Consider the following 22369-nt stretch of genomic DNA (forward strand, 5'->3'; position numbering starts at 1 on the left):
ATGAAATAGTCAACAAATAGATTTTTTGTCAAGAAATTAAATTGTTTTGATTGCATCAATTTGAAATATTTTCAGAATAAAAAATTAATTTGTAATTCAAATTTTTAGGAGAAATTTCCTATATTTCTTAAGAGAAGAGTGGCGGTGGTGATTCGGGGCCGGGAAGATTGTGTTGGTGGTGGCAGCTGGTGAAACCATTGGGAGAAGAAGTGTGGTGTTTTGTTTTTAACATGAAAATATTACTTTAGCCATCAAATTAACCATGTGCTCCTTAAAGAGCACGACTGAAATCAATTTAAATTTCAAAATTGAAACATCTCCTTTCATTTGATTTTTATTTCATTGAAGGGAAAAAGATCTCTGTCCCGGAGTGTGGCCTATGTCAGGACTCCTATAAATCTATCTCTCTGCTCCCCATGTGAAAAGACACCTCAGCCACCTTGTTTTAAGAAGGAGAGAGATAGACTCATGGAAGTGCTGGCGTAGGCCACACTCCCGTACAAAAAACTGCTTCCCTTCATTGAAATAAAGTGCAAAAATCAAACCAAACAACTTTTGAAATAGAAATAACCCAAATCCTTTCATCTCCTTTCATATGATTTTTATTTCATGAAATAAGGTGCAAAAATCAAACCAAACAATTTTTGAAATAGAAATAACTCAATGAAATTGAAATAGAAATTTAATAAGCACATGGTAAATTTGATGTAAAAATCAAACCAAACAATTTTTGAGATAAAAATAATCCAATGAAATTGAAATTGAAATTTAATCAACACATACATGTGACGGGAAATCAGTACTATCCTGTTAAAAACAAAAAGGGTTAATTCCAAATGCCCCCTTGAAAATGGTAAAACGTACGATTGCCCCCTGAACTTGCACTAATTCTATGTACACCCCTGCTTTCCAAACTAAGTACCATTATAATCCCTCCCGTTAGACAGAGACGTTATGTTCTAACGTCTAACATTTTTTGTACTTGGTTAGACCATTATGCCCTTGATAGAATGGAATGACAAAAATATCCTTACTTTGAAAAAAAAAAAAAAAAAAAAAAAAACACCTGCAACCCCCATTTTCCTTCCTTCTTCGATTTCTTTCAATCGTCCTTTTCTTCTTCTTCCTGTGTTCTCCGTCCTCAAAAATATATAGACTACTCACTGGCGACTGAAGGGCGTAAAGGCCGGCTTGGGGAAGATTTTCAGTTTTTCTGGTTTTACAACTGTATCCCGCCGACCCCTTCTTTTTCTTCTTCTCCGCCTGACCATCCCGATCGAGTGCAGCGGCGGCCGGCGAGTTCTCAATCGAGTGTCGTCTCCGTTCTCAAAAATGTATCGACTACTCACCGGCGACTGAAGGGCGCACATGCAGCCTTGAAGTTTCAGTCTTTTCACTGTTTTCAAGTACGTTTACCTTTTCTGCTTTTCTTCCTTCCATTATTCTCTTTCCCTCTCTGGTAATTTTTTGGAGTCTGGATCTCCAAACAGCTGCCGAATGACCATGAAATCTGGCCAATTTTGGCCAATGTTTGTTTGTTTGTTACTTGGGGTTTAGGAATCCTTTCTTTGTATGATGGGCCAATGGGAAGAATTGAAGACCACCCATCAGAGTTTCGCTTGTATGAGCATAACAAGTTCTCCTTGCTCTAATTGAACGGTTTTTATGGGTTTTTTTGTTTCCATTCTCTCATGATTCTTCTTCTTCGACCCATCAGAGTTTCGCTTCTTGTTTGTAATACCCGTTTACAATATACCCTTTAAAGTTTCAAACCCTAAGAATCCAGAGTACCCAGAATCCCAGATTTTATTTTGGCCTGAAAATCGACCTTTTTTTAGTCTAGTTTTGTGTTTATTTTTTATTTTTCCTTTGGGAAGCATAAGAGAAAAGGATGTTATCTAGATCGTGTGCGAATTTGTTGAATTTGGTCTCTTCAGGGAAGGATTTACCCCATATTGGTCGAACGATGAATCGACTTCCAAGGGTCATGATTGTTCCTGGGATAATCTCTGATTTTGATGGCGATTATGACGACGAGGGTCGGAGTGATTCCGGGGGGTTCTGATGTTGTATCCTCTATTTTTTCAAGAGAGGAGGATTATCGTTGCAAATCAGGTGGTCTTTTGAATGGGACAAAGACGCGATTGTGTTGCAGCTCAAAGATGTGTTATCCCTGCTGATGTCGAAGTTGTTTATGTTGGTTGTTTGAAGACTGAGATTATGTTGGGCTCCAGCATTGAATCTCCATTTCTAATTTTTTTCCTCTTTTTCGTCTGTGTTTGCCAAGAAATTTCAAGAACTCATCTTTCCCAAACCCTAAACGATTTGGGGAAGATGAGTTGCAGATTTTTTTTTTTTCAGGTAAGGTTAATTTGGTCATTTTACCCTATCAAGGGGCAGAATGGTCCATAAGTTTTCAAAAACTATGATCCATTATAACATAACGTCTCTGTCGAACGAGAGGGACTATAATGGTACTTAGTTTGGAAAGTAGGGGTGCACGTAAAATTAGTGAAAGTTTAGGGGGGCAACCGTACGTTTGGCCATTTTAAGGGGGGCATTTGGAATTAACCCAAAAAAAAAACAAAAAAAAACACGCCTCCTAGTTCTAAAACCTTAAAAAACCAGCAAAGAGACGATCTCGATTGCCTCCATATTTGTTCGGGGATCTATAAACCCACTGAAGATTCCTCTAGAGATCTATCCGTGGAGCCACATCCCAAAAGATCTTGTTCTGAAAACGATGGATTTGGAGTAAATTCTAGAGGTTCGGAGTATCAAGATTAGCGCTTCTACCAGCAAAGCAATGGAGGCGGGGATCTCGAATGCTAGCGGTTCAACACGCCGGTAGGTTGCCCTTTTGGATCCAACTGCAGATTTCGGCATGTTGCAGCTGGTAGATAGTGATACAGCATAAAATCACCTCACCAGTCAGAAGCCGCCACGTGGCCGAGCCAAGGTCACCCCAAGAACTAAACCGAGCTGAATTAGAAATCGGGCCGACCTGCTCTCCATCAAGTCGTATGGCTGGGCCGAGCACTCGGTTGAGCCCACGACACATCACCCATGCCGACCTCCCTGGCTGAGCATACACAAGATGGCCTAGGCCGAGGTGACTGCTGAGATCGACCTCCCATGCCGACCTCCATGGCCGACCTCCGAGGCCGAGCCCTCCACCAAGGTCATCACAACAGCCCGCCAGGAATCACGGAGCCACGTCAACACATCCCGAGAATCACGGGATAAGGATCAAGCCACAATCCCAACGCGATACGGAATCACGCCAAGTATGGACTCTTACTTTAACAAGAGTCCGACCCCCAAAATAACTCTCCACTTCGCTCTACGCGAGAGAGCCTTCCAAGAGAAGAACTCCTACCATACTAGGACTCTCCCAACCGCCTCACCTCACTCTATAAATACTCAGGTATGGAGCTCTATTGCTCATCTGACTTTTTACCAGTTGTTACGCTGTTGCACTGGAGACCTGACTTGAGCGTCGAAGATTCCTAGGCCGGAGACACACCGGCTCTCTTGCGCTCACTCATCTTTTTGTAGGCTCATCCGTGGGCGAACCGGGAGACGGAGGTTTTCACACGCAACAGATTTGGTGTCGTTTGTGGGAACGACGTCAGCAAGCCATCGTCGTTTCTACCAACTTCAAGAGCAGGAACAATGGTGCAAACAAGATCAGGACAGCACGGCTCTGCCTCCTGCGGGGATGAGCCACAACCTGATAGGCAAGCGAGACGTTTGCCGCCCCCTGAGGCATCACGGCAAGGCGGGATCGAAAGACCCCCTCGGGCAGGGGGTGTGCAGCCCAGCACGGGCGCCATGGCCAATCCAACTCCCCTGCCGGAGGGTGGGAATGGTGGAAGTATGCTGGGCACAGTAGCGGCTGACCAGACACAGGTCGAGCCAAACTTGAACGGGCTGACCCTACCACTGCCGCCACACTTACCGGAGAATTTAGATTCGGAAGCCCCGGCGAATAACCGGCAAGTTATGGATTTGTAGCTGCAGATGCTCCACACCAACGAGATGCTACGTACTTTCATGACCCAGATGGCCTGGGGTGGGCTGATGGGTCAACCACTGATCGCGCCCCCTCCAGCCCCGGTCCGCATAGAGGGAAACTTACCGCAGAATGGTGGCCGGCATCGGGCCGAGCCGAGCCAAGCCGCATCGTCACATCCGCCTTGTCAAAAAACTCCTCTGCATCCCAGCAGGAGTGCTCGGAGGAGTGATCAGGAGCATCGTCGGAGCCCGAAGGCCGTGCAAGAGATTGAACCAGTGGCATCGGTAGCAAGGAGATCGGTATTTTTGGGCCGGCTCGGAGAGGACGGACAGCCGAGGGCACACCGAGAACAGCAGGAGGTAGCCCCCCAGCGCTGAAGCCCGCCGCCTCTCCGAGAAGAACAGTCAAGAAGCCCCCGTGGGTCCAATTTCCAGATGGAAAGAAGAATGATGAGGGGTGATGCTGACCGAGCTGACCAGAATGGCCGACCTCAACGAGGCGACCAAGTGAATCGATCCCGAGTTGAAAGACAAAATGGTCGACCTCGGCCGAATGAACGGGACGATTTGCACCGGGTGGACGAGCCGAACAACCGAGCACATGAAACCAAGCTGGAAAAGCGGCTACGAGACTTGGCGGAGCAGGTTGAGGGATTGAAGAAACAGGCGACCCCAGACGCCTATTAACTGGTCGGACGACACCCTTATCCTCTCGAGATCATGACCGCGCCACTATCGGCCGGGTTCAAGCCTCCTCCCTTCAACTGGTATGACGGGACGACAGACCCGATAGATCATATCAACTACTTCAATGCGATGATGACCATGTACGGGGGAACCAAGATTGTCTCTTGTCGGGCTTTCCTTGCATCCCTCAAGGACACGACGACCTCATGGTTCTCCTGGTTGCCACCGAACTCCATAACAGGCTTCGCTCAGCTCTGTCGAGCCTTCGTCACGCGCTTTCAGAGTAGTATGAAACACAAGAAGACGATGATCAACCTCCTCAGCGTGAAGCAACGATCTGATGAGTCGATCCGAGCGTTCGTCTCACGTTTCAACAAAGAATCCTTAGACATAAAGGATTTGGATGAGGCCACGGCCCATACTGCGATGAGCAATGGGCTCACTGACATGGACCTCAGCAAGGACTTGGCTCGGAAGCCGACCAGAAACCTGGCCGAGCTCTTAGAGAGCTGCAATGAGTTTGAAAATATGGCCGAGGTGCTCCAAGCTCGGAAGGGAAACAAAGGTCGAGCAGAGAAGAAAAGGCCGACGACCGATGACCACAAGGAGGAAAAGCGGCCCAGGATGGATCGTCGAGCCGAGAGATCAGATCGAGCTCGGAGTCCCGATTACACCCCACTGAATACCTCACGCAAGGAGATTTTAATGCAAATACAGGATGGCGGGTACATCCGCCGACCCCGACCGATGCAAGCCGAGTCATCTCGAAATCCCAACAAGTATTGTCAATTCTATAAGGACACCGGTCAGGACACCGAGGATTGTTTTCAGCTGAAAAGAGAAACTGAAGAGCTGATAAAAGTGGGGCACCTGAAGCGATATGTCAAGGGAGGCCGAGAAGAACGTAGGGGTCGGTGACCTGAAGATCGCGATCAAAGGAGAGCCGAGTCGAGGTCCAAAAATAGGCGGGCCAAGCGTGACGAAGATAAAGCCCGAGCTGAGAAGAAAGATGACGGATCCGGGCCGAGCAGTGACAAGGGAGCTCCCATATACACTATCCTTGGAGGGCCCAGACAAGAGTCCACTCGGAAGGCCAAGGCAAATGCGCAGTTCGTCAGAGTCACCGAGATGTCAGGCAAAAGGTCGAAGTCTGAGGCGACGATCTCCTTCACCGATGCCGACCTGGAAGGTATAAGCCTACCTCATGATGATGCTTTGGTGGTGTAGGTGGAAATTACAAAGAGACCCGTTCATCGCGTATTGGTCGACACGGGCGCATCCTTGGACCTTATGTCGCTAGACGCGTACCGATAATTTGGCTTCGGCGATGAAGCACTCAAGCCAGAGGGCACCTTACTTCATGAGTTCTCGAGAGCCGCCGCCACCATCAAGGGCTCAATCGACCTACTGGTCACGTTCGGACAAGCTCCATGTGAAGCGACAATCCAAGTCAAATTCATGGTAGTGCGGTCGGTGGTGGCCTTCAACGCCATACTTGGCCGCCCATCATTAACCGCTCTCCAAGCCATCATCTCGCCGACGCACTTGAAGATGAAGTTCCCAACAGAGAACGGCATTGGAGAAATCCGAGGTGATCAAAAGAAAGCTCGGGAGTGTTACGCCACATTCGTCAAGCAAAATAAAGGCAACATCCGAGGAATGGCGATGTGCGTCGAATACCTCCCAGAAGACCAGCGGGATGAGCTCACAGAAAGGCGCGGAAGACCTGTAGAAGATCTCACCCTGTTCTCTCTCAGCGATGAAGACCCGACGAATACGGTACAACTCGGGTCATTGTTGAGCGAAGAACAAAGGAATCGGTTCGGAAACTTCTTGAAGCCAAATGCCGACATATTCGCCTGGTCGGCTGCCGACATACCCTGTATACCTCGGCATATAGTTGAGCATCGACTACACATAGATCCGAGTTGAAAGCCGGTTCAACAGAAGAGAAGGAATTATGCCCTTGATCGCCAAGTCACCATCAAGGAAGAAGTAGAGAAGCTACGTCGATCAGGTTTCATCCGAGAAGAAAAATTCCCGACTTCGTTGGTGAACGTCGTTATGGTTCCCAAGCCGAACGAAAAATGGAGGATATGCGTCGACTACACCGACCTTAACAAGGCTTGGCCAAAGGACGAGTACCCGCTACCTCGGATTGATCTCTTGATTGACGCCACGGCGGGACACGAAATGCTGAGCTTCATGGACGCATACTCCGGCTACAACCAAATCATGATGCATGAGGAGGATGAGTCGTACACGGCATTCCGAACTGACCAAGAAATTTTTTGCTACAAGGTCCTGCCATTCAGATTGAAGAACGCCGGAGCAACATACAAGCGGCTCGTAAACTATATATTCCACGAGCAGATCGGAAGAAACATGGAAGTCTATGTGGACGACATGTTAGTAAAGAGCTTGAAGGCCGAGCACCATTTGGCCGACTTAGAAAAGGCCATTGGCGTGTTTAGGAAGAACCAGATGAAATTGAATCCCGCCAAGTGTGCATTCGGTGTGACCTCGGGAAAGTTCCTCGGCTTCATGGTCTCTGTCAGAGGCATCGAAGCCAATCCGGCAAAAATCAAGGCCATCCAAGAGATGAGCCCTCCAAGGACGATCCGAAAAGTACAAAGGCTAAACAGGCGAGTGGTGGCGTTGGCACGATTCATGTCGAGGTCGGGCGATAAGTGCCTACTGTTCTTCAAGGCCCTCAAGAACATCTGGAACCCGAAGGACTTCGCCTGGTCGGACGAGTGCCAACAAGCTTTTGAGGAGCTGAAGAAATACTTGGAGAACCCGCCTCTGCTCAGCCGACCCGAGCCAAAAGAAGAGCTTTAAGTTTACTTAGCTGCTACCCCGGTGGCGGTCAGCGCGGTGTTGGTTAGGGAAGAAGGCCGAGCTCAGAAGCCTATATACTACATCAGCCATGTTCTTGTCGACGCCGAGACGAGATACTCCAGGTTCGAGAAGGTAGCATTCGCTCTTGTCACGGCCGCGAGAAAACTAAGGCCATACTTTCAAGCTCATTCGATCGTGGTGCTGACCGACCAGCCTCTCAAGAAGATATTACACAAGCCCGACGTATCGGGTCAACTGATCACCTGGGCGGTCAAGCTATCGCCCGAGGACCGCGATAAAAGGGCAAGCCCTTGCCGACTTCGTCGCCGAATGCACAATGCCCGACCTCGAGGTCGAGGAAGAGAAGACAACTGAAGAAGCCAATGTGGAAGATAAGGCCGACCCGACCTGGACCATGAACGTTGACGGCTTGAGCAACCTCGGAGGAAGCGAGGCTGGGCTGATCCTGGTGAGCCCCGAAGGGTTTCGCGTCCAATATGCTCTAAGGTTCAAGTTCCCAGCCTCGAATAATGAGGCCGAATATGAGGCCCTCTTGGCCGGACTTCGAGTCAGCAAAGCCATAGGCGTCAAACAATTGAGGGTACGAGGAGACTCGCAACTCGTGGTCAACTAGGTTAACGGAGACTATGAGGCGAAAGACGAAAGAATGATAGCCTACTTGAGCCGAGCTCGGGAGTTGATTTCTGAGCTCGAGCACTTCGAGATGACCCGAGTGTCGAGGAAAGAGAACGTCGTGGTCGACACCCTTTCTAGGTTGGCCGAGGCCGACCTCCCAAATCTGAGCCGATCAGTGTACATCGAGATTCTGGAGAAGCCATCCTTACAAGAAGAAAGCGTCGAACACATTGAGGAGGACAAGCCGATCTGGATGGATCCCATTGTAAACTATTTGGAGAATGACCAGCTCCCGGAGAATCGGGAAGAAGCGAGGAAAGTTAAAATCCGAGTTGCCAAGTACACCATGATCGACGGGGTGCTCTATAAGAAAGCCATCTCAGCGCCCCTTCTCTGATGCCTCGGACCGAAGGGCGCTGAGTACGCCCTGACCGAGGTGCACGAAGGAATATACGGGAGCCACATGGGTGGCCGAGCCCTAGTATACAAGATATTTCGATAAGGTTTCTACTGACCGAAAATGCAAGAAGAGGCCATGAAGTATGTGAAGATGTGCGAGAAGTGTCAGCTCTTCGCACTAGTGCCGAACCGACCTGCAACCAAGCTGACCTCTATGTTGAGTCCAATTCCTTTCGCCAAGTGGGGGATGGATATATTTGGAGACTTCAACCTGGCTTTCGAAAATCGAAAATACGTAGTCGTCGCCATCGACTACTTCACTAAGTGGGTTGAGGCCGAGCCTTTGGCCACCATCACCGAGAAGAGCATGGAGAAATTCTTTCAAGATAAGGTCATCTACCGGTTCGGACTACCAAAAGTGCTCATCACAGATAATGGCGCACAATTCAACAACCCGGCCTTCCAAGAGTTCTGCAAACACTTCTATATTGACTTCCGACCGATCTCAGTAGCTCATCCACAAGCAAATGGACAAGTAGAAGTGTCCAATCGAACACTACTCACCGGCATCAAGAGAAGGTTGGATGAGGCCAAAGGAAGATGGGTGGAAGAGCTCCCAAGTGTCCTATGGGCATATAGGACGACTGTAAGAACACCAACCGAGGAGAGCCCTTTTCGGCTAGCATACGGGACTGAGGCCCTCACCCCGGTCGAGGTCATGGCATCGTCATACCGAGTGCTCAACTTTGATGAGAAGACCTATGAAGATGGGCTGAGAGTCAACCTTGACTTCCTCAATGAAGTTCGAGAAAATGCCCTACTCCGGAACACAACATACCAACAGAGGACGGCAAAGTACTACGACTCAAGGGTGAAGGAGCGACACTTCCGCCAAGGGGACCTCGTCCTGAAAGCTCGCGCGCCCTAGCAAGACAAAGAAGGAAAGTTAGCACCAAATTGGGAAGGCTCGTACATAGTCTCCAAGCAGATTCGCCCAGGGACGTATCGCTTGCAGACTCCGGGGGGTAGGAAGGTACCGAGACCTTGGAACTCGGAAAATTTGAAGAAATTTTTTCAGTAATTTCCTCAAGTATTCTGCTCGGCATGGTTTATGACGAGCATATTTGTATTTGGCTTCGGCCCCGACGTTTGATTCAATAAAACAAAGTCTTTCTCCACCACTTAGCGTATTTTTCAAGCTCTGAAATCAAGTCGTAAGACCGGTCCTCATAGACTTGGCCGACCTCGGCCGACCTAGAAGACCGACCCTCATAGCTCGGCAACCAAGTCATAAGACCGGTCCTCATAGACCTGGCCGACCTCCAAGATCGACCCTCATAGGTCGGCAACCAAGTCATAAGACCGGTCCTCATAGACCTGGCCGACCTCTAAGACCGACCCTCATAGGTCAGCAACCAAGGCATAAGACCGGTCCTCATAGACCTGGTTGACCTCCAAGATCGACCCTCATAGGTCGGCAACCAAGTCATAAGACCGGTCCTCATAGACCTGGTCGACGTTAAAGACCGACCCTCATAGGTCGGCGACCAAGTCATAAGACCGGTCCTTATAGACCTGGCCGACCTCGAAGACCGACCCTCATAGGCCGACAACAAAATCATAAGACCGATCCCCATAGACTATGCCGAGCTGAACGAATACCAAAGTTCAAGCAAAATTTTCAAGGCATTGGGCTCGGCCATAGGGTATCCGACCTGAGGTCGGCCGCGAGGCTGGGTCGGCAGTTCAACCTCAACATTCAAAACAAATTTACAAAGAAAGGAAAACAAACAATTGCCGAGCTCAAACACTTAGGCAAATTTGGAAAAGAACGTTCTATTCATTGAAGGCCGACACCTCGGCAAGGTTACAAAAAGTGGGCTCGGCCCTGTACAAAAAAAAAAAAAAAAAGAAAATAAAAAAGAGAGAAAAAGAGAAAAATTTGTTCAAAACCCCGCGCAGGAGGACATATACATCGAAGAGAAAAAAAAAAAGGGGGCCTAGAGCTCGGCGATATGGAGAGGGTCCTCGGCGGCAGGGTCCTCGGTGGCAACCTCCTCGGCGGCAACCTCCTTGTCAGTGACATCCTAGGCGGAAGGGGCGACCTCGTCCTGAGGAGCGGTCTCGGCCAGGCCGGCCTGGTCAACCTCCACCCCAGCCTCGTCTCCCAACTCCTTGACCACAGTGGTCGCGTTGTCATCAAATCGAGAAAGGTTGAGGGTAGGGAAGGTGGCCTTTATCTCCTTCAGGAGGTCGGCTCGGCCCGTGTCATAGCCCTCTCCGTACGACGGCTTCCTTATTTGATGGCACACCTCGGTGTATACCTCCGACATGAGGGACTCGGTAACAGCATCGGCTCGAGCCCGTGCCAGGTCGTCCTTGGCCTTCTTCTTGGCTCGGTCGAGCTGAGCCTTCAAAGCCTCGACCTCTTCCCTCCGCTTTGCTGCCGTCTCCTCCAGGGCCTTGACCTTCTCCTCGGCCTCGACGAGCTTTGCGACAACCTCTTGATGCGCCACCACGGCCTCGCGAGCCTCTTTATTGGCCTGCTTGACCTGGACCTCTAGGGAGTCATTCACGGTTAGAAGCCGCTCAAAACGGAGCATGGTCTCCACTGCCTTGGCGAAGACCTACAAGAGAACAGTCGACCCAAGATCAGATCAGGTCATACCGGTCGGGTCAAATTAAAGAAGCCGAGCAAGAAACTCACCATGTTGAAGTCCTGGAAGAGAGTGGAGAGGAGCTCGGGGTCGGACAGTGCCTCGAGCTTCTCCTTATCGGCCGGGAGCCGACCCGCGTCTAGCCACTCCTTGGCATGCGCGGCCGAGGTCAAAGTCGAGTCCCCCGGGAAGAGCCTCCAGGTAGGCTGAAGTGGACGGTTGCTGGCCGAGGTCCTTCCCAAGATCAGCCGAGTTATATGGGGAAGCGGGGCCACTGACAGAGGATTGCCACCCGTTAAGTTGACGGAGATCATCTTGGACCGCTTGGGGTCCTTCGGCTGGCTCGGCTCTCCCCTCCAATCCTTCCCCTTCCTAGAAGGGCTCAGCGGGGCCTTACCCTTGTCGGCCTCAAGGCCGACCACTGCATCAGCTGGGCTCGGCAGCGTCGCCTTTCCCTTCTGTACCTTGGAAGACTCGCCTCGAGACTTCTTCTCGGCGTTCTTCCTCCTTCTGTCCGCAATGGTCTCGGCCCTGAGCCGAGCTGAATCCATTGGGGGAATGTGGCCGACCACTGCAAGAAAGACAGAACGTTAGAAGCATACCAAAAAAGAAAGAAGACTAAGTAAATGGGTCAGCTCGGGCGACAGAAATCGGCTCAGCTCGGACTCCTACCAGGGGTTATATGCCACCTTTGAAGGAACCCCTCGTCCTGAAGCTGGAGGACGTTGAAGGGCTGACGCTGGAGGATCAGGTCGAGCGAGGTCAGCTCGTTATCGGTCAGGGGCAAGACCCTATTGACGTAGTTCAAGTGGATCTCCTTCCACTCGGCTCGGAGAGGGCTGTTTGGAATGGAAGCAAAGAAAAAATGAGGCTTCCAAAACTTATTGAAGCTCGGTGTACTAACCAAAAACTTGTAGCCGCTCAGGGCCGCACTCTTCCCAGTTCGGCGGGTGAAATAGTACCACCCCTTCTCTGGCGACTTCTTCAAGAAAAAGAGCCGAGAGAAAAGCACTACGCTTGTACCTCGGCCCATCTCGCAAAACAGGGCGTAAAAGCCATACACAGCCAGCCAAGAGTTCGGCACAAGCTGACCTGGGGATAGGTGGAAGTGGTCCAAGATCTGGTCCACTAGGTCGAGCACAGGGAGCCTGAACGCTTACTTGAAAGGCAGCTCGTACAAAGCCACCTCACCGGGCCTGATATAGCAGGTCATCTCCCCTAGGTTGGGAGCTCGGAGCTGGATGTTCTCGGGGATGGCGTAGGTCGTCCTGAGGAGGTTGTGGTCGGCATCCGTGATTGTGCTCGGGACCGTGCCAACACTCCCTTCTTCGGGTTCAGGGGCATCAACGGACGAGCTGACCGAACCAACCCCCCCTTTTGAAGAACTATCCTCACTGGACTCGTCATCATCGGACGAGGACGATCCGGAGCTCTCGGCTCGGTCTTCGGGAATTGGTTGGGCCTCGAGGCCGAACTCCAGAGGCGACGGAAGCTCGGCAACGTCGGCCTGACGAGGCTCCACTACACCGGGCTCGTCCGAAGTCGAGCCCAACAAGTCTATCGTGGGAGAACGAGCTGGGAGCTCTCGGCTCGGACTCGAGCCCTCTGCCACCCCGGCGAGCACCTCGCCCACATGACTACTACCAACTGACATACTGAGCGGAGAGGACTTACTGGTTGAAGAAGAGCTGAAGACGAGCTTAATACGAATGAAGATAAAGCCGAGCTGAGCACGAACTAGAAAGCACCGAGCACGGTAGAGCTGAGAAATCCGAGCTAGCCGAGCAGTCAACAACTTGCAGCAGTGAAGAATGAACAGGGAGGAGTTGCCTATTTATAACTCTTGGGCCGAACTGATCCAACGGCCAAGGAGAGCTCAGCGCGATTCAACGGTCCAGATCAAAAGACGATTCGAATTCTAGAGCTCATTTATGGGGATGGATGACATGGCGCTGACAGCTCAGCTGTCAGACCGTACAACGTCATGTCGCCGACAAAGTAAGGTCGCTCGACCACAAGAAGAACCAGCCGAGTTGACTAGAAAACTTCACTCATCAGCGCTGGACCGACCCCTGATGAGTGGGGGGGCTGTGATACAGCATAAAATCACCTCACCAGTCAGAAGCCACCCACGTGGTCGAGCCGAGGTCACCCCAAGAACCGCACCGAGCTGAATCAGAAATCGGGCCGACCTGCTCTCCATCAAGTCGTATGGCTGGGCCGAGCACTCGGTTGAGCCCACGACACATCACCCATGCCGACCTCCCTGGCCGAGCATACACAGGATGGCCTAGGCCGAGGTGACTGCCGAGATCGACCTCCCATGCCAACCTTTATGGCCGACCTCCGAGGCCGAGCCCTCCACCAAGGTCATCATAACGGCCCACCAGGAATCGCGGAGCTACGTCAGCACATCCCGAGAATCACGGGATAAGGATCGAGCCACAATCCCAACGTGATACGGAATCACTCCAAGTATGGACTCTTACCTTAACAAGAGTCTGACCCCGAAAATAACTCTCCATTTCGCTCTACGCGAGAGAGCCTTCCAAGAGAAGAACTCCTACCATACTGGGACTCTCCCAACCGCCTCACCTCACTCTATAAATACTCATGTATGGAGCTCTATGGCTCATCTGACTTTTTACTAGCTGTTATGCTGTTGCACTGGAGACCTGACTTGAGCGTCAGAGATTCCCAGGCCGGAGCCACACCGGCTCTCTTACACTCACTCGTCTTTTTGCAGGCTCATACATGGGCGAACCGGGCGACGGAGGTTTTCACACGCAACAGATAGGTTTTTCATCATTATACAATCGTTATATTTTATCTCCCGGTCTTTGCTTTAAGATTCTGTTAAATTTTTATGGTGGATTACTTGGAATTCAATTTTCTATTACAATTGTGAAATTCTAGTATTTGATAGTATTTTAGGTATCGTTATGTGTTTTCATGTTAAGATTGGTGCTTATTGGATGCTATTTGGTCCATCATTTTTACTCCATTTGGGACCTGAGAGGTTGGAGATTTCCTTTTATTGGGGAACTTGCAGGGAACTCTTCTGATGCAATGGAAGTAATGGGAACGACAGAGAACATTGATAAAATTATTGTTTTGGCCTGGTTTGTAAAGTACTACATAAGGTAACTGCAATCTCTTTCTCTCCCTCTGTCCCTCTCTATTGATTTGTGTGTTCATGGTTTTGAAATAGAATTTCACATTATATGTATGATTTCTTTAATCATAATTGTTTGTTTGTAGGTGGCCCCCAACATCTAAAGTGTTCTATCTGGGTGATGGAGGAGAGTATTGGCACGGACAGAAGATCAATTCCTGTGGCAAACGTTCTTTCTGTATTGTAAGGAAATGAGCATACACTAACCTGCAATAATTTTTCTTTAGTTTTTTCCTTTTTGAGTGCAGGCAATGATCTTATTCCAGGTGATCGAAGTTTAAAAGTTTCTCTGAACTAGTTGTCTACTTCAAATTAGAATTTAGAACAGCCACTTTGATTTCTGTTTGTAATCGTAAAATTATGAAAAAAAATTCCACACTCAAAAGTCTATTTTATATGTAAGCAGTATATCTTTATTTCATTCCACTGAGTTTAATAATAATTTTAAAAACAATGAGGCTCTAATAACTAGTGATTTCACCTCCCCTCCCTTTCTTTATGGTGATGGATTACTATTTTCATGTATCTCACCGAGGGTTAGCTCAATACTAGATGCACCATTGGTAGACCTTTGTGTTGACTTAGTTGTGGATGAGACTTGATCTGTTACCGATGAATCATTCCAAGAGGAAGATTTGTCTGCTTCCCTTGTGTTATAAACAGAAAAGGCAGGTGATGATGGTATTGAGAGAGTGATGGATGAGCTATTGAACATGAGATCAACTGATGCCATGGTGGGTCTGTCAGCAGCATTTTCTTGAACACATAGCAATCCAATATGAATGCATCGCATCACTTCACTTATTGAACAATTTCCTCTCAAAGTTGTATCTATCAACTCCAAGGGTGTATCTTCCCTCCACTTTCTCCATGCCTACAAGCATTCATCAATATATGCATATGAAATCACTATTAGGTCTTTCATTTTGTATATCAGAGTCAAGAATGATAATGATTGACTATCACTTTTAGTACTTACAAATTGTGCGATATTGCAAAGGGTTGGATCAAATCATGTTCAAGTTTAGGTTTGTTTCATCTCATAATGGAATCTTCCCAACTCGAACCCACTGATGGCAAAGTGTTTGGCAGCTAGATGAGCACTGCAACGAGCTTCTGAAATGGCTTTACTCATGTACACCATTACACCTTGAGTAGACTCGGCAACTGGTACGCATTTACTTTTACACCCAGAGATATTGAACTCTTGGTACTTGGGTATCAACTTCATGATTGCAGATTGCCACTTATACATCAACAATTTTCTACATTGTTGAGCAAGGTTCTAAAACTTGAGTTTCGACCAGCCAGAAACTGAGATATGATCGAAACTGGTCGAAACCTGGTCAAAACTTGTGAATTTTTCCTAGCCAACTCGAGTTGGTGGTTTCAAGGCCCATAAATGTTTTTTTTTATCTGACTTTTTGTAAAGAGCCTATTTTTTGTCATTCTAAACACAATGCATGAACTATTTTCACCCAAAAAAAAAACTCAAATAATACTTGTGTTTTCTTACCCAAATTTGATAGTGTATATTGTTTTTTGGACATTGGCTGGAAACTAGGACAAACACTTATTTATGTGAAATATCATTTGTTATTTAATTTACTTAAGATATTATTCATAAATGAGTAAATACCCCTCTATTTGAATCCAATAAAAATAGTTTAAAAAAAATCAAATTCCAAAAGGATAAAAAGTCCACCCCCCAGTTCAAGAACAAAAATTGGATTTTCAACGGTAGGTGTAATTTTCAACTTTCTAATGCTGGGATTTTTCTCAAATCTAAAAATTAGATAAATCTTAATATGGTAAAACATTGCTTAAAAACAAAAGTGCGATAAACTATTCATTTGTTTTGATATCTAAAAAATATATTTTCAGTCAAACCGATTTTAAACAACATTCACTCATAGAAAATTAGGTTTGACCGGAACATAAGTCCTTCAATATAAATCAGATTAAAGCTTTCCAAGCAGGATTCGAAGTATCCGCTTTATTAGGCAGACTACTTTATGTTGTGGATTATCAACCTACTCTTAGTACAGAAATGGGTTCTTTGCAAGAAAGAATTACTTCTATCAAAGAAGGATCCATAACTTCTATTTGATCAGTTTTTGCTTAAATCTGATTTATATTGAAGGAGTTATGTTCCGGTCAAACTTAATTTGGTGTGCCTAAATGCTGTTTAAAATTGCTCTAAATGAAAATGTTTTTTTAAACATTAAAACAAATGAATATTTTATCGTATTTTTTGTTTTTAGCAATGTTTTACCATATTAAGATTTATGAAATTTGTAGATTTGAGAAAAAAACCAGCATCGAAAAGTTGAAAATTTCACCTACTGTCGAAAATTTAGTTTTTGTTCTTGAACTGAGGTCAACTTTTTATCCTTTTATCCTTTTATTTTTTAACTATTTTTATTGGATTTAAATAAGGGGTATTTGCTTATTTATGAATAATATCTTAAGTAAAACATTTACTTAAATGATGTTAGGCATAAATAAGTGTCTGGCCTGGTTTCCAGCCAGGTTTCCTCAAGTTTCGATGGGGATAAGTAACACATATAGGTATTAAGGTCGAAACCAACCGAATCCCTGTACTTTTTAAACTCCCACCTTAACTGGTTTTGATTGGTTTCGACCGATATCTCTTTCCATGTTGTTGAGTCAAGTCACTGTTACAGGTAGGATAATATTGTAGAAAATGATCTTGACAACTCTAGGCTCTTTCAGGTTCCTTTAGTGAAACTATACCCTTGCCCGCCTCATATTCTATCCCACTCCTAGCTAATGCAATGGGTGTTTCTTTTTCCAAATTTTACCTATTGATCGATAACTTGGTTTTCGTGGATCATTGATTAGAGTTGTTGTGACTTAAAAAACTATTTTATTTATTTATTTTGGGTTTTGTTTCTTTCAAAGTTTCATTAGGTGAGATGTACTACCTGAAGAAAGATGAATTGGAAGTGATTTATTTTAGGTAGCCCAAACTGTTGGGAGAATACAGCTAGGCAGGTTACCTCAAGAATTCACTTGTAGTAATAGTGGTAATGGTTGTCACTACTTATAAAAGAAAGTATATTACATCTAGAATTCATACTTACATAGCTAAGAAGGTTCTCTGTCTGCTCCAATTGATAAAAGCTGTTGTTCTTCTGGCCGCTCACAATCTCCAAAAGTAAGACCCCAAAACTAAAGACATCTGACTTAACTGAGAAGAAACCATGCATTGCATACTCTGGAGCCATATATCCACTGCATTCCATCTCAACACATTTAATTATAACAGTTAACGGTATGCAGATTTTTTATTTCTTTTTTAGTTCAATGAAGTAGATATATATAAAATTGCATAAACAAAACTATGCTATCACAGTTACCGGTGAACTAAATAAAATGCAGTGTAACAAAGTTTAGTGCCGATTAAAAAATATGGTTCTTTTAGTCCTGTTCACCTCCAGCTAGAAAAACTGAAGAATGTTTTGTCGATTTCTAGGACATTTATCAAAATTCTTGAATGATAGCTTAAGATGAACAGGTTCACAGTATCTTCACTTACTATGTTCCGACAATCCTATTCGTATTTTGAGTTTCGTCGACTACAAAAAGCCTTGCCATTCCAAAATCTGATATTTTTGGGTTCATCTTCTTGTCTAACAAAATATTGCTGGCTTTGAGATCTCGATGTATAATCGTAAGTCGAGATTCTTCATGGAGATAGAGAAGCCCTCGAGTAATCCCTCTTATTATTTTGTGACGTGTTTCCCAGTCCAAATGTGCACGTTTGATTGGATCTACATGTCCATACATAAAAAGTTCAAATCAAGATTCAGGTATTAGTGAGTAATCATTATCATAACAATTCCATATGCATTTCCAAAATAGAAGGAATTAATCAGATCTCATAGCTAAGCTTTATGCTCAAAATAATGGATGCAGAAATGTCTTTGAAATAGAGATCTCATAGGTTCTCTAATTGATTATCTTTTGTACTCTTCCCCAGCCAGACATCTTAATGGGTTTATACTTTTCATCAGAAAATAGAAGATATATTCTGTTTTTCTCTAGCTAAGAACCTCAAAAAAATAGAAAGAGAAGCAGAGATAGAGTCTAACCAAATATAAAGTGATCGAGGCTTGTATTTGGCAAGAATTCATAGATCAGGAGCTTTTCTTCTCCTTGCAAGCTGAAGCCGAGGAGACGTACAAGATTCTTGTGTTGCAACTTGGCCAATAACTCCACCTCATTCTTAAATTCTAGTTCACCTTGTCCAGAATGTCTAGAAAGCCTCTTCACAGCAATTTCTTGTTCATTCAAAAGCTTACCCTGTATACCATCTGTGTTAGAGGATACTAGCAAAAGTGTGTACGTATTTGTATGGAGTGATTTAAAACCACCTTTAAGAATTCAATATGCAATTTTAAACTCTGTATGTTAAGAATTTGTCGTATACTTGCATCATAGTTTTGTATCATTACCTTGTAGACAGGACCGAATCCACCTTGTCCAAGCTTATTCAAATCAGAGAAGTTGAATGTGGCAGCTCTTATTGTACCAAAGTTGAATTGTAAGGATTGCACCATGCTAATCTCATCCAAACCTTAACACACACACCCCCCACCACCACCGCCACCGCCACCACCCCCAAAAAAAAAAATCAATATTTTGCCAAATAAAAGTGCTTTGATGAAAACATGCTGACAATTTTGTGCAGTGAGCATAGGTAGCCAAAGCTTTATATTTTCTTTGAACCAAACTAGTTCTCTAGGGAGTGCAATATGTTTCTTCCAAGGGTCGTTAATGTTGTCCCCTAATAGTTTGTTTTAACCTTCACAGCTCCTCTTGATTCCTCCCACAGTCAAAAGAATATAATGAAATCAATCCATTATTAATGTTTTTCTTGCATGAAAATTTTTGGAGACATAAACACCTGAATAAAATGTAGAAGATAGAGAAGGATTTGAATGATAGTTGCTCACCATCAATTTCAGTCTTTGGCTTCCTCCTCCTACAAAAACATATACACATGACAGAAACAAGTATAACTGCTGTTGTTGCCAGGACAACAGTAATAATGACAATATTTGGTGAACTGTTCCCATTCCCTGCAAAAACCAAAGTGTTCCCATTCCCTGCAAAAACCAAAATGTTTATTTTCATGTATGATCCATGTTCTTGAAATATACATTGAGGAATGTTAATTTGTTACTATTCCAAATACCTTTTTAACTTTTTACCAATGGATTATTTCAGAAGGATTCATGATCATGTTTAGAATACAAAAAATGTTGGATATATCTTCTTTTTAAAATTACTTGCAATATGAAGATTATAGCCTTCTCAGTCCATAGAAGATTAAAAAAAAAATGCAGCCAAGTTCTCTCTATTCTTTAGGCATCCTCAATAAAGCAGTGACTTGAATCTCTATTGATTAGAACTCCTAAAAGCCATACCTGATGGGTTTGCAAGAGGTGATGGAGCTGGTGCAGCAGCAGCACTTGATTCATAGAAAGGGTAGATCTCATACCTCAGATTACAACTCGGCATGAGAACTCTCGCGCCTTCAAATCCATTAATGCCTTGTGTTGTGATAATGCCCTCAGCCTGACCTAAGCAGTTGAAGCAATCATCCTGAGATATTTTAGGATTACACTGCACTAACCCATATATCTCATTGTTGCTAGTATAATACCGAGCCCCATCTGCATACATATGGGTGGAATACGCCGCCTGTTTCGCAAGGCCACCCACACCCACTAGATCTATCACAGCCTGCCTAAATTGGCTTGAGTTGGTCGAGTTATTGACATTCAACAAATAATAAGCTGGATTATATTGCATAGTTGAGAAGATGGACGACTGGTTTGTGTATCGTAACATGCATAAATCATACCATATTATTGCATTTGTCGTATTGGGACAACTTATTGTGATATTTCCGAGAGCAGTGCTAACGCACTGACTACAGTCTTCTGAGGTTATATCGCCTCTGCACATATAGAGACCATAGATTGGGTTGGGATTCTGGGGAAATGATGCGCTGTAAAATCCTCCACCTCCAATACTGTTGTTAGCATTATTGGATAGTTCAGTGAATAGACGAATGAGGCCGCCTCTGTATGTGTCACCAATACTGTAATAATCTCCTGAGCAGTCCTTGGCCGCAAAGTATGGTTGTGTGCTTTGACTCAATGACCAGAGGAGGCTGGAAGAAAGAAGGAAGATCAGCAATCCAGTGCAATACATCGCTGCTAGTGGCCAACCGCTCGTGGAATTTCTCTTTCTCTCCCACCCCCTCTCTTTATGATGAAGAATTTATCTTCATCAAGAATTTGAGGGCAAATTATTGCATATTCCAGAGATTATTCTTCTGAGTCTTGAGATCAGGATGAAATTCATTGACTGTATTGGAGCCTTGGAGGGAAGCTATGCATGGACTGGAGTAGAAATGATCAATTGATCACTAAAAAATAAGCTCTAAGGCAGAAGGAAATGAATTAGTCAAAAGTTCGAACATTAAAAAAAGATTAATTCTCATCCAAATGAATGAATCTCCATTCTCCATTGCGAGGGGAAGACTTTTTATTCTGTAAACACCTGATAATTAAATTGGTCTTTTTAGTTAGCCAAGTGACCTTTCAGGAACAAAAATAATTCTAAATAAGATTTGGAATGGCTTGGATGCTCCATGCAGCATGGATTGTGGATTTGTGATACCATTCCCCGCTTTGTGCAGTTTCCATGCTTCAAATCCACAACCTGATGATTGCAACTTAACATTTGGCACCAAGGTTCACTACGTCATAGGTATTTTTATCTAATTATTTTTTGGGGAAAGGTTTCGTACACGTGTCTCTCACAAAAAATTGAAAAAGTCATAAATACTTACTCATTAATTAATACATATACACGTTTTACACAACTGTGTACTAAACCTGTGTACAAAACCTCTCTCCTTTTTTTTTTCATAAAAAACATACAAGTTTTATACGACTGTGTACGAAACTTTTCTCCTTTTTTTTTTCATAAAAAAATTTAAGGAAAATTATACTGCGACCCCTGAGGTTTGTCTTAAATATAGAGCGACCCCCTGTGTTTAAATTGTATAGCCGCACCCCTGAATGGATGGTGTTAAATAATACAATATAAAATGCCAATTTTACCCTCTTCTAATATCATTAACAAAAAACTATTAAATAATACAATATAAACTGTCAACTTTACCCTCTTCTAAGATCATCATAAATAAAAAGCCTATACAAACCCTCTTTACCTTTTGCCTTCTTCCCCACAAAGTGGCTGGACCTGCAACTTCACCGCACAGGTATGCCCTTCTCCACGTGCAACTCTACTGCGGACCTCATTGCCTCAGCGATCAGATTATCCCACACGACACTCTAACATCAGAACTCACAGAGTCAACAAGATTGATGCGTTGCGTTGAATTCGTGGTTGTGGGAATTGGACAAACAATCAACAGATGCCACGAGATGACAAAACCCCAAACCCAAAAGGAATGGAAAATTGGAAATTCAATTTCACAGACCCCAACACCCTCTTAAACGTTGTCAACAGTGGCTAGTTGCAGGAATTAATGGGAATTACGGCGACCACGCTTTCACATTCACACACAGGAACAGGTTAAATGCCATGAAGTCCCTACAGAGCTAATTGCTTTCAACAATTCCACGGAGCAAAGACGGTTCAGCTCTTCGTCCTCTTTCCTCTCTTACCCTTTCTTCTTCTTGATTTTGTTTTTGTTTCATTGTTTTCACTTTACTAATCACAGTCCTAATGAGGAAATAAGAAGGGCTTCTTCTTCCTCACGATGAAACAACGAGGACAGAAGAGAGAGCTCGCTTGTGCTTACTACAGCTCTCCACCCAGGGCTTCAAATCTCTTGGAAATTAGAGAGTAGCTTCATAATCCCCTGCTCTATTGATTCCACGCAAAC

The 22369-nt window shown here is 45.2% G+C and overlaps 1 protein-coding gene across 1 annotated transcript; it reads right to left on the minus strand.

Annotated features, from left to right (window-relative positions):
* Window positions 1–14908: 14908 nt before the first annotated feature.
* LOC122649531 (cysteine-rich receptor-like protein kinase 15) lies at window positions 14909–20661 on the minus strand. Its single transcript, XM_043842716.1, has 7 exons — window positions 19869–20661; window positions 19395–19547; window positions 18894–19015; window positions 18531–18741; window positions 17975–18209; window positions 17520–17670; window positions 14909–15286 (listed from the first exon to the last, which is right to left on the minus strand). The coding sequence occupies exons 1-7, from the start codon at window positions 20659–20661 to the stop codon at window positions 14909–14911; spliced, it is 2043 nt and encodes a 680-aa protein (XP_043698651.1).
* Between the last annotated feature and the right edge of the window lie 1708 nt (window positions 20662–22369).

Source organism: Telopea speciosissima, chromosome 2 (genome assembly GCF_018873765.1).
Source record: "Telopea speciosissima isolate NSW1024214 ecotype Mountain lineage chromosome 2, Tspe_v1, whole genome shotgun sequence".
In the NCBI taxonomy this organism is placed as follows: Eukaryota; Viridiplantae; Streptophyta; class Magnoliopsida; order Proteales; family Proteaceae; genus Telopea; species Telopea speciosissima.